The 17,680-nt window shown below is 35.2% G+C and overlaps 1 protein-coding gene across 1 annotated transcript in view; it reads left to right on the top strand.

The window, feature by feature from the left end:
- LOC131840993 (TNF receptor-associated factor 4) overlaps window positions 1-17,680 on the top strand; it is a 116,179-nt gene that overhangs the window by 13,945 nt on the left and 84,554 nt on the right. The window contains exon 2 of the mRNA XM_059189218.1: window positions 3,230-3,281. Coding sequence (XP_059045201.1) covers window positions 3,230-3,281 — 52 coding nt within the window. The remainder of the gene's footprint in view (window positions 1-3,229; window positions 3,282-17,680) is intronic.

Here is a 17,680-nt window from a genome sequence, read left to right as displayed (position 1 = left end):
CAATGAATAGGGATTAGCTAGAAGTATCTAGAATATTCGAGATGCACTCAGAAACATACATACATACGTGTGTTCGTGCGTTCCGGTGTCTATCTACGATAATATGAATACTTTGCTATTTGCTAATGTACAGTCGTGAAGTAAAGTGTTTGTAATATGGGATACGGCCTCGGTGGTCTAGCGGTTAAGCACACTGCCTTACTTCCTATGGTCGTGAGTTCGGTTCCCCACACAGTACGAATATATATAAAAATATATATTGTGTTAATGAGTACGATTGTATGTTCAATACATATATGTTTTCTATATATATTTAGGTTATGTATAATACATCTAAATCTATATATTTATATCACTTCTCTAGACCCATAATACAAGCTCTGCTTAGCTTGGGACTAGATGGCGCTGTGTAAATAGATCTGGGATATTATTATTATAACAATAAAGTCTACTACTAGGGGAAGGAAATTGCTAGTAATGGGGATTTATGACCCCAATTCTAACAACGTACTATGTCAGTTTGATGTCCACGAAATACCCTCTAGAACCCTATAAACCATTGCGGTTGATTTGTTATAAATAAGCCACATTGTAAATTTGTCAAAAAAAAAAATATAAAAGATTAGAAATAAAAATACTTCATTTTTATTTATCTGTAAAAATTATCTTATCTGTAGTAGTATTTTTTTATTATTAAATTTGAGCGAGTCATCAGTGCTGATGCTGTCTAAGCTGTTACACGCAAGCTCAAATAGAGCATATTTCCTTTTTTAGGATGATAATGTAATGGTGCACCCGCCTGCGCTTACGGTTTACGTTGGCGGGGCACCAGTGGAAGATGTCAAGATGAACATGAGGTCAGGTCAATTAGCCCATCGTGACAAATTCACCAAGAAATTATCACGATGGTAGCCCATCGTTAAACTGTAATTATTTATATGACAAAAAAAGAGCAACACACAAGTTCATTCTTCTTGTGATGAATCTGCATTCCGAATTATCTATTCAAAAGTGCTTGTAATGAGTTTATTTGAATAAAGATTATTTCTATTTCTATTTCTATTTCCAGGGGAACCGCGTGGAGGTCAACCTGACATGGTACATTGCTAGCAATAAGATAATCAATCCACATTACTAACAATCCCCTTTCCTCACTATTAGTGCATATTCACTCTTGACTTTTTAGAACCTATGTTGTAAGAGGCAGGAAAGCTTTCATCCCCCCATTCATTTTATATTACCACCTTAAGGGTAACATTTTTAGAAACTATGAATATCGTATTTATTTATATTTAATCAAGAGCCTAAAAAATAAATTTCAATTTTCTAGCTTTAAAAATGACAGATACAGACAGATACTTCCACACAACCCTTCATCTCCCTTTTCAACCCCTTACAACCCTTTTTCGAATTAAAAAGTGCCTATATCCTTTCTCAGGGTCTAGACTACCTGTATACCAAATTTCATTTAAACCGATTCAGTAGTTTTGGCCTGAAAGTGAGGTAAACAGACAGATAGAGTTACTTTCGTATTTATAATATTACTAAGAATATATTGTTATACCAACTACAAATTAATGTACCCACACAGTTAGTAATAAAGATTTATTCTATTTAATACTGGAATATTATATACTCGTAGATGTAAGAGTGCCATGCCAGTGTCAATACAAACGGGGATCAAAATCAATCAAAAACGACTGCCTGAGCCGAGGTTCGTATCCGTCAGGTGGGAGTTGGCCTTCAGCCGCTCCATAAGTCCTTCCGCGGGTTTGGAGTGGCATCTGCACTCGCCCCCTATCGTCCGGTGAAGCTGTAAAGGCCAGCTGCAGCATTAGAGTAGTCAAAAAGAAATGTATGAATAGACGCTTGTGTATTCGTCTGTACATTTCGACACGCAATTAATAGTCGTACAATGAAATGAAGCATGGTATCCGATTTATTTGTATTAGTATGTATCTACACGCCTGTTAATTAGTTAATTTACGTCTTCACATGAACAGCAACGTATGTGGGGCATTATAGAGATATGCTTTATAGAAAGTCTGTATGGGCGTTACCACCTCTGTTGTACTTTATTCTGCCGCTGCAGAACAGATGTAGCCTTTGAAGAGGAGGTATCTGCTGAACCTCATGAGTGAGAGGTATAGAGGGTTTTATGAGGAAAAATACGAAGACAATTTAAATACAACACCTATATATAATACGACTAGCTGCACCCGCGACTTCGACTGCGTGGAATTTAACTTTATTTTTCTAAAATATAAGTAACCTAAGTTAATCCTTATAACACCATCACCTGCCAAAACACGTCCCGTCAAAATCGGGCCAGCCATTTCAGAGATTAGTCGGAACAAACAGAAAGACAGACAAAAATTTTAAAAAATGTTATTTTGATGTATTTACCGTATTTATATTCATATGCATGTAGTAAAAAACAAAAATCAATAATACAAACAGACACTACAATTTTATTTATATGTAATTATGTATAGATTAACTGACATGCGCAACTTCGTCTGCATCACACTTACATGACATTATATTGCTTCCAATTTACATAATATCTATTTAAATTATAGCCTATATGTTATTCTGATGTATAAACTATATTACTGTAAAGACTCATCAAAATGCGTCCAGTAGTTTTTGCGTGAAAGAGTAACAAACATCCATCCATCCATTCCCAGAAACTTTCCAGTATATAATATTAGTAAAATTGCTACAAAAAAGAACATGTAAAAAAAAAAATTTCAAAATGCAAAAATTATATAAAAATCCATTAAGGGAGTTCACTAGAAAACAGGTGTCTTCGACGGTCTAGCGATTTAGGACAGCGCTTTACTTCCGATGGTCGCGGGTTCGATTCCTCGCACGGTACTAAAATTTGTATTACAAGAGTATTGTTTGTATTAGTCTGGGCGTTTTGTATAATTATGTATGTGTTTACAAAAAATGTATTTAACCACCCTATCGGTTGTCTAGTACCCTTAGGACGAACTCTGATTAACTTGGTGACTAGGTGGAGCTGTGTGAACCCGAGAGTATCGGAAGTAAGGCAGTGTACTCAACTGCTAAACGACTGCTACCGACGCTATCAACTACATTAAAATACATTATTATAGAACTCTCTTCTCTTCTTCTCTTCTCATGTATAGAACTGACAGTTGCCATTTTCCATCGTGTGGGCCAATAGCACTATTAACGTTATTTATGTTTGTTGTTTCAGTGAGGGAGTATTCACGTGTCCAATGAACGCTCCGCCCATCGACTATGCCAAGGTAAGACGACTTTTGTATCTGTGGGCGATAAAGGAAACCAGGGAATTGTAGGATATATATATATATATATATATTTATTGTATATAATATTATAAAGAAACACTACCAGGGCCAGGAAGGGAAACCGAAAGGAACAGTAGATAGCTGTTCGCATATCGTCGGCTCGGACTCGCCGCCCGCCGCCCCGGACTGGAGTCCGCGGGCGGTGCTGCAGGGCGCGGCTCGAAGGAGTTGCGAATAGCACCCGACCGACCGGCCCTCACTCCTGATCTCGCCACCGAATACTACACGCGCGCACAATATCCCATCATTCTCTGTATTTTTATATTTCAACTATTACATTTAACTTACAGTCCAAAATTAATCTTTTAATCTAAAAGTCCTTAGTTTAGGACCCTACATAGCAGTGACAATTTAGAATAGAATTTTGGTATTCGAAATATAAAACATATAAAATAGGTTATAGACAAATAAGTGGTCTGTATTCCACAGTATCTATGATAATGAATTGATCCTGAACGGTCCCCTCCGATCGATCCCCCGTCCAATTCAGACGGGCATCGAAATTATCATCTGAGCCGAGGTTCTCGAACCCCTAGCGGTGCTCTCGGACTAAAGTCGTATCTGTCAGGCCGGAGTTGGCCTTCAGCCGCTCCATAAGTTTTTCCTTTAGTTTGGAGTGACATCTGCACTCGCCCCCTATCGTCCGGTGAAGCTGTAAAGGTGCTGCCAGCTGCGGCCAACAGCATTAGAGTAGTCCGAAAAAGAAAGAGTTCTTAATGGAATTTGGTGACGGAACACCAGTGGGTACGACAGGATCTGCATTTAGTCAGGTCATAAGAATTTAAATTTATTTTTATATTGTACCACTTTATTGCATATAAAGAACATGAACAATATTAAAACATTAAAAATCAAAGTAAGTACAAAAAGCGGTCTTATCGCTAATGCAATCTCTTCCAGACAAACTTTATTATTGTAAGGATACATGTGTCCTTTGATATATTGTTTGTGCCCCTTCTGTATCAAATCATTACATAGTACCTATAAAACAAAGTCGTTGTCGCTGTCTGTCCGTCCCTATGTATGCTTAAATCTTTAAAACTACGCAACGGACTTTGAAGAGGTTTTTGTTAATAGATAGAGTGATTCAAGAGGAAGGTTTATATATATAATATAAGTACACCCGTGCGAAGCCGGGGCGAGTAGCTAGTAAAGTATATTCTATCTAAGTATCTATCTTTAGAAAGTATTTACAAAAAAAAAGTACCACCACCTGCACGGGTGGAAATAAGCAAGGAAAATAAAATGAAACTAAATAACATTAGAATTGTCATACATACACTTACTAATTACACGTATGTATAACTTAAGTAAATAATTTCGCTTTCTTATTTTACCCTTAACAGAAATACCTATAATATTTATAAGAATAAGTTAAAACAAAGGAATATGCTAATTTACTGCATATAAAATTATAAACTGTACTTCTAACAGTTTAAATTCCTATGTTACACTCGTAAATCCCTATTAAAAAGGAAAGACAGTAATAAAGGCAATATTGTTGTAATTTTTATAGCTTTAAAAGCAAAGAAGGTATGTACGTAATGCGTGTGGTCGGTGGAAAGCGTAGCAATAAAATAATACGAGCAGCTGTCGCTAGATGGCGCTGTTTACAATATCACTAACAAAACCGCAGTTGCTTTGAAAGGGTAGAAATGAATTTTATTGTTCCATAAAAGTGAGAAATGTACACAGTGTAGTTTTAAAATTAACTGCTACTCATGTACAACAAAGTTTTACTATGAAAATTTAGGAACAAATAGAGGATAAACATACAATTATCAATTTTTATTTATAAACACCTAAGCACTTACTAATATTTACCGTGACTATCTCTCATAAAGACCTTTATTTTCGGTTCGCTTGTTTATTTCCGCAAATATTCTGATATAAGTAAACCTATTATAATAGAATATAAAATCCTTTATTCAAATAAACAACTTAAATTTAAGCACTTTTGAATAGTCACAGTTTTCCATCTTTTAATCTACCGCTCACTCGGAAAGCTGTCTCATCACAAGAATAACGATCAAGAAACCTACGAGTTGCTCTTTCGAATGATTGTTGTAAATATTTTATCACTCACTTATCAATCATCGTTCTTTCTTAGATTTAGAATGTGATTGAAGTGTGTACGCAAGTGTGCAAATAACTGCACTCGATAGATGTTAACGGGTTATTTGTCGGAATTCCGCACGATACCCTCGCAGAAACGGTCGTATAATTGAATTCGAAATTGACAGCGTGTGAAATGCGCAAGCGCTGGTACTGCGCATGGATGCCAATTGTACTAGGATTAGCGTTGCCAGACGTCCCGTATTTCCCGGGTCGTCCCGTATTTTAGGCTTATTTTAAAATGTCCCAACGGGACTGATTCTGTCCCGTATTCGAATCGTGCTCCGTTTTTTTTATATATTATATATTATAAAATCGATCGATCTACGCTGGACAATTTGTCTTTTGATAATTTGTCCCGGGTAAAAAACTAAATTCCCGTATTTTTTGCCTATTTAAGCGTTTGCCCCTTATAGGCTGAAATAAAATCTGGCAAATCTAACTAGGATCCTCGAAACCAGGGTTTCGGTCTTCAGTACGAGGTACGAGGATTTTTACTTCGTACATTTGTGTACAAAATTTTTATTATTACATTAACTGAAGCAAAAACTTTGTACACCTTTTTACAAAAATTGTGCGGATGGAGGAGTATGAAATTTCGCACACTTATAGTTGACATAGAGGAGTGTAGACTGCAAAATTTTTTTATTGTCAGTAATATGGACTGATGATCTCATTGCTAGCAATATACCAAGTCAAATGGGAATTTCTCCCCACACTCTGGAACCTAAGTGGTCTCGGACAGTGCAGTTTCAGAGGAGCTTCCTCCCGTGTACACTTACTTTTTTTTATAACACAGGGGACAAACGAGCATGCGGCTCACCTGATGGTAAGTGATTACCGCCGCCCATGAGCACCCGCAACACCAGGGGAATTGCAAGTACGTTGTCGGCCTTTTAAAAAGGAATAAGCTCTATTCTTGAAGGTTTCAATATCGTATCGGTTATTATGGAATGAACTACCTGTCAGGTTTTCTCGAGAGACTACAGCATGGGGTTTTCAAGAAGGGTATATTAAGGGTCGGCAACGCATATGGTACCCCTGGTGTTTCAGGCGTCCATAGGCTACGGTAACTGTTTACCATCAGATGGGCCGTATGCTTGTTTGCCATTTACGTGGTATAAAAAAATAAAAAAAGCCTTTATTCAGATCCAACTTATACATTATTTTAAAACAAACAAACAAAGCCTTAAAACTTAAAACGAAAATAGTTATTCTATTATTTGGATCTTTTTTAATGTCTGTAGATCTGTTTGCCAATCGGCAAAGTGGGTGTACATTATCATCCATAAAAAAATGCTGTTATTGATAGGTTGACAACCCTGGTACTATGCGAATTTGGCGCCAATATGCATGACGTGTGGCTTTATTGCTAGATTTTGAAGGATTCCCTGCATTCTTCCCGCGGTTTATACTGTGCTTGCTACGACTGTTTTATTGTCTCATTTCACTAGAAATTACCTTGGTGTACCTGGTGCCTTTTAATGGTTTGTATCTGTGGAAATATCTATATATATATATATTAGAAGATAAAATAAGGAATGATGAAGTGCTTGAACGGGTTAAAGAAAAGAGACAGATCATAGATATTATTGAGAATAGGCGGGAAGAATGTTGGGGCAGTTGATACGACACGACGAACTAATTAATAACATTATTGAAGGAAAAATAGATGGAAAGAGAGGAAGGGGAAGACCGAGACACAGCTATATCAAAAAAAGTTGGAGTCGTGTCGTATCAACAGCTAAATGGACTGATAGAAGATCGTGGAAGGTGGCGGGAGCTCCATCGACAAGAGCACAACTCTTAAATTATGAATGAATGAATGAATATTTATTACTAGAAGAATACGTTAAAGACTGTAATTTCAGTTGGGGTGGTAAGTGGTATTGTTACTACTGAAGTCTTAGTGAACGCAACACTTAATATGGTTATATTTTATAGGCTAGCTGTTCCCTTTACTTCGTTCGCGTGGAATTTAACTTTATTTTTCTAAAAGAAAAGTAGCCTAAGTTACTCCTTATTCTATCAGCTACCTGCCAAAAAAGTCCCGTCAAAATCAGCCATTTCAGAGATTAGGCGGAATAAACAGACAGACAGACAAAAATTGTAAAAAATGTTATTTTGATGTATGTGCCGTATTCATATGCATGTAGTAAAAAACGGTTATTTCAATATTACAAACAGACACTACAATTTTACTCATACGTATAGATAGATTCATAATTTTGTATAAGTTACGTGATGTATTCTATAATGCAGAAGTGATAGCCATTTTTTATTATATCCATAAGGAACAATATACCAAAAATAAAACCTTTCGTTGTCATACATTTGACAGTTTGCTGTCACGACGTATGCTGAGTGTCAGCCATGTTGCCATTGTATATAAATACTATAAGATATATATGTATGTGTGTGCATACTATATATATGTAAAATATCCCTATGTGTATTTATATCAATAATGGTTGTCAATAAATGTCACCATCATTTCTGAATAATTAGGTTGTTTCTTATAATAGTTATTAGGTATTATTTATAAGGAATGTAATATATCTAAAACTTAATAACACAATGAAATCATATATCGAAATATGATGACTAATATCTCATTCACTATAGCGAATGGTGATGCGACCTTGCCTACAAAAAGCTTTATATACAAACTGCCCATCATCCTGGTCCTTCGAGTCGGATGCGCGTGAAAAATGGACCTAAATTACCAAATTTGCTACAGCAACAACAAAAATCTTGCACGCTTTTTGCCACCATCCCGCGGCCAATCAAAGCTAATTATCCGCTAATTTGACAATTAAAAATCAATAGTACCTACCATGCCAATACATGGGAGTTTGGCACGCGAAGTACGCGAACGCATATTCTGTTAGCAAATCCACCTGAAACCTGTTCTATGAAATATCAACCTTATACCATACGCATTAGAAGTCAAAATAACAGCATCAGAAGTGGTAGTATAGTGTCAATCACCTTTTAAGACGACCTTGCAATGTTAACCAGTCACGCGACAGTATAACTGTCTCGCTCTACCTTATGGAGGTTAATGGCGTTAAACAAAGGTGCTGTCTCATTTACACCGGCTACCCATTTCTCTCGCTTGTTGTATACATGCGAGTAAGACGGACATATGAGTTAGTTCTCAATAATATCCAGAGATGGCGCTACTACTTACTGCTCTCTTTTACTTCAAACTCCTCTTCATAAAACTAATTTTGTATCTTACTCTTTTGGTCTACAATCTTCACGGCTCTGGAACTCACTCCCTGAACGCATTTAAACTATCTCCAATAAGTATACTTTAAAAATAAATGTTCATGCTAATCTTCTAAGTTTATTGTCATAGAACAAGTAATGTATTCATCATATTGAATGTATGTATATATATTATGTATTGTATGTATGTTGTGTATATACGTTATAACATTCGTGTGTATTCTATTCTTATTTAGAAAACTAAACAAGAATAGAATACACACGAATGTTATATGTTACAGACTAAACTAAAAAGTTTAGTCTAATATTTGTATATATGTTATTTATATAATTAATGTTAAGCCACCATCAAGTATTTCTGCACTTCCTGAAGGTTGACTGGTAGAGAATGCCTATAACATTAAGTCCGCCTTTTGTACCATAATTTATTGGTCAATAAAGTTTTAAATAAATGAATAAATATATATATTATATAATTAGTAATATTAAAAATTCAGTGCGAATATAACGTCGACGAATATAATGTTAACTACATTACATGTGACTATACTATTTACTTACCTCAGTCTCAGTGAGTAATATTATAAACATGTATAGATTCTTGTTTAAAAAAAAGTGTATCTCTCAATCACTAATTTTTATCATTTAGCCATTGGTTTTATAAGCAGCGTTCTGGTTTACACACCTGAGTCCTTGGAAACAGAAACGTGAAGGGTACCACTGGAGTCAAAATCTGTACCTATTTGTGGTACAACGTTATGACGTGACCGATGTCAGGATTTCAGAAAGTTATTTACTATCCTGTTTGACATTCCAGTTACATAAAAAAACTAGTCGTGGCGTGTGTGCAAGCCCCGAAAGGCTCGCGGGTCGTTGTCTCAAATTTTTTATGATGATAATAATAATATTTTTTTATAGTTATCATTTTTTGGTGATTTTAATTCTATCACCCCTAAAATAATTCTGTCACCCCACCAAAGGGAGAATACTCAAGAGTATGTAGATAAATAATAATAATTTTTATTTTCCAATTGCATAATTTTTTACAGCAAATTCAATATTGTTCCCAGATTCCTAAATTAGGTATAAATCTGTATTTTATTATCACTTGAATGGCGAAGGTTTACTTTTCGAATAGTCTTGGTTGGCAAAAACTTATGTTAATACGAATCCAGACCGACTAGGTAGCCTATTTATATTTAGTAAGGGTCAAAGTAATATGGTCAGATTTATTATGAATACATCGTCCACTGTTGCAACAACATGTAATATTATATTTGAAAAATGATGTTAGCGTACTGACTTAACTAACTAACTAATCTTAGAAAAATGTTGTACGAACTTGTATTGTCTAACTTGTCCATAATGCTCCTATGTCAATGGTCCTGCGGCAGCTTACGGGTGCGCGGGCGCAGGTCGTGAGAACGCAGACAAACGTGACACATCTGTGGCGATCTAAGCAGTATGCACATGCCGATGGCAACGATATCCGATAATCTACATTCATTTGTCTCATTGATGTCGTAAGCAATTCAATGTAGAAGAATTATAATAATACTAGCTGTGCCCGCGGTTTTTTTATAGCCTATATATCATTCTGGTATATGAGCTATATCACTGTAAAGTTTCATCAAAATTCGTTCAGTAGTTTTTGTATGAGAGACTAACAAACATCCATTCTCACATACTTTCGAGTTTATAATACATATTAATAACATTAGGTGTATTAATAAATTTTGTACTTATTTTTACGAAAATTTACGCGTAAGGAGGAGTATGAGTATATCAGTATAAATGCAAATAGTCTAAAACTGTTTAAATGAAATTCTCAAATAATCTAGAAAGAAAGATAGCTTGCGATTAATTAAATTATATATATTATTATTTATATATTATATATAATAATAAAAATTTTAATGCGAAAAGAGGGTTCTAAGGAATTGAAAAGGGAGATGACAAGTTGTATGTAAGTATCGTCATTTTTTTTATAACACAGGGGACAAACGAGCATGCGGCTCACCTGATGGTAAGTGATTACCGCCGCCCATGAGCACCCGCAACACCAGTGGAATTACAAGTACGTTATCGGCCTTTTAAAAAGGAATAAGCTCTTTTCTTGAAGGTTTCAATATCGTATCGGTTCGGAAATACCATTGCTGGAAGGTGATTCCACAATGTGGTTGTGCGAGGCAAAAAGTTTCTAAAAATCGTCATTTTAAAGCTAGCAACCTGAAACTTATTTTTAGTCTGGCAGGCAGGCTTTAAGTTTTTTTACTCTTTTTATTATTTTTTTCTCAGAAAACTATATTTTCATACAGAATCGTACAATCGTGTACAATTTTTGTAAATATCTAACATCTAACCTATACAAAAGGGGGAAAGGGGATTAGTAATGTGGAATGTACCATGTTGGGTTGACCTCCACGCGGTTCTTCCTGGAAACCATCATGATAAATTCTTAGTGAATTTGTCACGATGGTCTAACTAACTTGACCTCATGCACATCTTATCATCCTCCACTCGCGCCCCGCCAGCGTAAACCATCCGCGCAGGCGGATGCACCATTCCATTATCATCCATAAAAAAAACCTATATAAAAAATAGCACATGATAATGCAATAACCCCGTAAGCGACAAATTCACTGCATGGTGTCAACTCGAGACAGAGCGGCCGCATGTTACCCACATGTTGATGTGTTACGAACCTATTTTTTGTTTGTATGTCCTTTGTTAAATTTGAAAGACTAATTACCAAACGATTATGAATTCTTTGTGGATGCAGCAAGCAAATGAATGCCCCGTGAAATTTGTAGACCCATTCTGTTTTTGTTTTTTTTCGCACCATCTGAAATAGAACTGGGAGTTGTAGGCTTTTTTTGTAGTCTACCCCCACTCCGATAAAAATAATAATTAAACGGGTTCTGATACGAATATTTTTTTTTTTAATTAAGAAAATTCTCATCTCCCCTCTTAAGGAGAGGAGATGGCAACTTACCCCCGGCAGAAGCACAGTCGGCCAGGGTTCAGGGCCCCAGGGAGAGAAACCGGCATACAATGCGGGCAGGATCAAAGAGCACCGCTTTCTGCATCTTTCCCGGGAGTGAGCCGGTTCGGAATCCTAACCGCCTGAGATGTTGTTCCAGACTGGTTGGGATAAGACCGTTCACCGACATAACGATTGGAATGATTTCGGTGGATATCACCCCCCACATCTCGGTCACCTCGTGACCACATTTCGGTAACCTCGTGATTATTATTTATTTATTTCAGGCCTAGGCCCATATCAAAAATTCCTTATAGACTAACATACATATCTTGTCTGTGTGGTCACGGCACCGGCAATGGCAATAAGCCACGGTAGCGCCGATACACCACACCCTTCCGCTAGTAGTCCTCCTTCACGAAGGTGGGCAGTTGTTGCAGGAGGAACCCGGTCCATTATGCTCTGATCTGATTGATATAACCCCTCTGATCGATCGCACGTCCAATTCAAACAGTCATCGAAATTACGACGGCCTGAGCTGAGGTTTTTTTATGGATGATAATGGAATGGTGCACCCGCCTGCGCTAACGGTTTATGCTGGCGGGGCACCAGTGGAGGATGATAAGATGAGCATGAGGTCAGGTCAGTTAGCCCATCGTGACAAATTCACTAGGAATTTAACACGATGGTTTCCAGGGGGAACCGCGTGGAGGTCGACCTGACATGGTACATTGCTAGCAATGGGGTTATCAATCCACATTACTAACAATCCCCTTCACCCCTCCTGAGCTGAGGTTCGAACCCCAAGCGGTGTCCTCAGACTAAAGTCGTATCAGTCAGGAGGGAGTTGGTTGAGCCGCTTCATAAGTTCTTCCGCGGGTTAAAAAAAAGGCAAATAAATGTATTTAGCTCTCTAGACGTTTCTATTAGGTTGCACTAGCCGTGGTCACGAGTTGACTGGAGTAACAACGAATGCCAATGTTGGTAGGTGTTGAAACGTCGAGAGATGTAAATGTGTATATTTGCCATAAAATTATTTGTGTTAAAATCCCGTTTAACTATATCAATAAAAAAAAACAGCTTTATGAGCATTTTATAAAGTAACTATTTTGTAAAATAAATATTTTTGACGACCTCGGTGGTCTAGCGGTCTAGCACACTGCTACGTCCGATGGTCGCGGGTTCGATTCCTCGCACGACACAAATATTTGTAATCATGAGTATGATTGTTTGTATCGGTCTGAGTATTTTCTATGTACAATATGTATGTATTTACGAAAAAAAAATATCTATGTATTTGTATCAGTTGTCTAGGACCCATAACACAACCTTTAGCTAGCTTAACTTGGGTCTAGATGGCGCCGTGTGAAACTGTGAATTGTCCTGAGAAAAAAAAACTATTGTCAAAAATTAATAATTTATTGTAATTTTCAGTTGAATTTCCTCATTGTAATTGCTATTTTTTTACAATTTATAAATTTAGTTGAATACTATGAACGTTTCTAAATTTTTACAATACTAGATCCGCGTTAAATTTCAATATAAGATATAGTCTATGTGTTATTCTGATGCATAAGCTATATTACTGTAAAGTTTTATCAAATTTTGTTCAGTAGTTTTGCGTGAAAGAGTAACATATATCCATATTCACGAACTTTCGCGTTAGGATTAAGATATACTTACAATCTGTGACTATGACTGATTTTTTTTAAACAGTAGAGCTGACATTTAATTTCTCTATATATGTTTTTCTATGTCCATCGTAACTAAATCTGTCTTTATGTTTTTCTTTAAGATTCGTTTGCTGTTTAGCCGTGAAAAGGTAGCGAACAAACAGACAAGTACTTTCATATTAATATAATATTAGTATTGATTATTAGTATAAAGGTATAATGAGGCTAGGGTTGCCAACTTTTATTATAAGAAATAGAGTAGGTATATATTGGAGTAAAACAGAGTATTTTTTATTTTATATTTCTAAAATGGTAGTTTGTGTAATTTTTGTAGCACATAACAATTTTGGTTTCTGCCATTGGCACTAATATAGCAAACATTCAAATCGAATCAAATAAAAAATCAGTTATTCCAGTAGGACATTTTAGCCGCTTTAAAACGTATTTATTTGTAGTAATATATTTTCCCTACCGCCCAGTTCAGTATATAGATTCAATTGAGAAATACTAAAAAGAAACTCAATTGATTTTTTTTAAAGCCAGTCTATTTACATTGTGTATTTACTTATATAAGCGTCTATGTCTGACAACAAATAAAAATCCCGCGTTTGAACTGCTATTGCCACGCACGTTTGTCATTTAGGTAATCGTTTAATATCTTTTTGTTATTGTGTAAAAAAAAATTAAGCATACTCTGTTAGTGTTATATGTAGATTGTAGAGTACGCCTATATGATATATCTATACATATAAATAACATTGGACTGTCTGTTGTAATATTGTCAATCTGTTCCACTTTGGATATTAGGAATAGTACCATTCTTTCAATCAATAGGATACGATCTGTATACTGATCAAACATTCTTTATCGCAATAGATCGTGGAGTATGCCTACTGGGGAGACCACGTTAAAAAATAAATGCGCCAAGTATACCTCATAGGTGGTGTGAAAATGTGTGCATAACTGCATATTGAGAAGAATATGAATTTTTCAACTTTTAAAATCGCGATATCTCACGAATGGTGATTCGTACGAAAAAAAGTAGTAGGACAATTTTTATAGAGAATTGTATGATCTACAACTTTTGTATAACCTATTTTGACGATAATATTTTCGGTTGCAGAGAAAAATGGAAAAAATCTCATTTTTTATTTTTGACCTTGGATAAAAAAAGTAGCAGAAGTAGGATCGAAGCGGATTTCTGACATTTCATTTGTAATGGTTTATTTAATGTCTGTACGAAATTTCAGCTCTATACGAATTTTGGCTAACTTATTATTTTTTTTGGTCTATTTTGACTGGATTATACATGCATATATATATAACATTTTTTACAATTTTTGTCTGTCCGTCTGTTTGTTTCGGCTAATCCCTGAAATGGCTGGGCCTATTTTTTTAGCAAGTAATAAGGAGTAACTTAGGCCACTTTTATTTTAGAAAAATAAAGTTAAATTCCACGCGGACGAAGTCGCGGGAACAGCTAGTGTAGAATATATCATTTAGGCGTACTCTAGAGTATGATTGGCAACCCTACGCGAGGTGTACTTACATATAATAAATTATTTGTTTGAAAAGAAAATAAGCAGCGAATGTGATGAAAACTTCTCAAATATGATCCAACAGCTTGGTATATTTTGTACAGCGCAACCGCGGCATAAAGTGATATCGAGTGACATAACAACAAACATAATTACTGCCGGATCATGCATAAATGTTTGTTGGAGGTGATATTTCTTGTTATACACATATTCGAAGCAATCGTTTATATTGTTTGTGTATTTCCATGAGTATCAAGTTTGCTGTATGTTAGAAGATACGTGTGCTATCATCCTATCATCTTATCATCGTAATACAGGGTTAGTTGGAAAGGGCACCAAGTAAGGTTGCTAACCTTCAAATAATTAGTCTTAGACGCAGTAATAAAAATCAAATAACACCTCCAAGTCTATATTAGCTCAATTTTGGCTCTGTTACCTAGTATTTTGTAATTTGTAGTATTTTGATTGTTTTTCGTAAGGCAAAATCTCGAAAAAACTTGTACTTACGTGGATGAATATATATATATATATATGGTAGAGATTTAATTCCTCGTACCGCACAAACATATGTAGGTATTCATGATTATGAGTGTTTGTACTGGTCTGGGTGTTTAGTATGTATTTACAAAGAAAATGTATCTAAATATGTATCTCACAGGTGACTGACGTAGTGATCTATCAACGCACAGCACAAACCACTGGACGGATCGGGTTGAACTTTGGCATGCAGGTAGATGTTGTGATGTAGGCATCCGCTAAGAAAGGATTTAGATTAATTCTACCCCCAAGGGGATAAAATAGGGATGAAAGTTTGTATGAAACTTTGACAATTTTAAACAGATTGGGCTGAGACTTCGCATGCATAAAGCTACTATGACGTAGGCATCCCCTAAGAAAGTATTTTGATAAATCCCACTCCTAAGGGGATAAATAAAGCGAGCGAAGCCGCGTGCAAAAGCTAGTCTATGTATATGTATCAGTTGTCTAGTACCCTTAGCTCTGCTTGTCTTAGAACTAAATGGCGTGTATGAATAGTCCTGAGATATTATTTCTATCACCAGGAGCAAACAATATGTAACATATCTGTAGAAAACAGATTTATGTATAATGTAAAATTGCAAATTTAAAATCACTGTTTAAATCTGATCGAGGATTTGAGGGATGGTTGATAGATATTTATTATATTTATAAAATAAAAATACAATGTTGCGTTAATGTCTCTGTTAATTTTGATATTTATTATTTTTTTAACTTTCTTTTTTATTATGTTTTACGAACATGGCAACGCACATGTTTGTAGGCTGCCAGTTACATTTATATAGAAATTATACAATTACTATTACTACACTAGTAGTTTGAAATTAAATATAATTGTGTGACAGACGGATGGACTAACAAAGTGTAGTCACAAGTGTGCAAACGTTATCTAATAAAACAAATTTTAATTGTAATATTACAAGTTATCAGAACACTAGTAGTTTTAACTTAATAACTGGGTGACAGACGGATGTACTAACAAAGTCTACCAATTAAAACTCTTTCGATGCGGAACCCTAAAAAAGAGGATCACACGGATATTAATATTAAAATCAAAATAGATAAATATGAATAAAAGAAACTTGATCTACAACAGAACTAGCTATTGAGAATGAAATTCCACATCTATTCAACGCTTTGTTGTATGAAGTAGCGTGCATTGGATTCGAACTTGGACCCTTATCTATCAACGCATGAAAATAGACAGCGATGTACAATAACCCTCATGAATATTAAAATTCAGAAAAGTATAATAGGGAAGACATTATACAACTCGTATAATATAAAGCAGAGTCGTTTTTATTGTCTGTCTGTTTATCCGGTTTGTTCTAAGCTACATAATGGATTTTAATATACTATAATTTCTAGGATTTCTTCTGGATTGTTTATATATGAGCAACACATGCAGTTATATCTATTATATACTCTATGACATACATATATTTTTTATTAATATCATACTATACAACAGATTTTAATACACTATAATTTCTATGATATATATGAGCCTTTTATTAATATCATCTATGATATCTTTTATTAATATCATATACGGGAAAGTTTGTAAATATGGATGGATGTTTGTTACTCTTTCAAGCAAATAATACTGAACAGATTTTAATGAAATTGAACAGTAATATAGTTTATATAGATCATCAGAATATCATATAGACTATAATTTAAACGGATATTATGTAAATTGTGCGAAATATAAATGACAAGTAAGTGTAAGTGCAGACGAAGTTGCGTGAGTCAGCTAGTTATATATATATATATATATTATACTTAGCATTTTTCACTGCAGAACATACATGTGATCATATATGATAAAATTATTAAAATCCTTCATTCTATTTTTTTTTCTAAACTTGTAATCTTTATCCGTTCTGAGGCTAGGCAGAGTTGAGATGAGAAGAGTTAAAGATGAACATCATACAGCTATCACTGTAATTAAAAAATAATAAATTACAGTTTCTCTTATGATAGTATACTGTATCATTTATGGGGTTCGAATCCCCGTATAATACATATAACATTATATACATATATTTATGTTCATGAGTTCTATTTGACGATCTGGGTCTTTTATTATGATATAAAAAAATGGTACTAAGTACCTTTTTTTTAATGGGTGATAATGGAGCTTCCGTAGTGGTAGATGGTAGATGGACTGTTGCCTCGCCAAATGCTGGCTGGCGAGGCAACAGTCCACTGGAGGATAAAATGAAAATGAGGCTAGGTCATATACTTATTAAA

The sequence above is a fragment of the Achroia grisella genome, unplaced genomic scaffold, assembly GCF_030625045.1.
Source record: "Achroia grisella isolate CSIRO2021 unplaced genomic scaffold, CSIRO_AGI_Agris_v1 utg157, whole genome shotgun sequence".
NCBI lineage: Eukaryota > Metazoa > Arthropoda > Insecta > Lepidoptera > Pyralidae > Achroia > Achroia grisella.
Note: the sequence above shows the minus strand (reverse complement) of the source record. Positions and strands in the feature narration are given on the sequence as shown.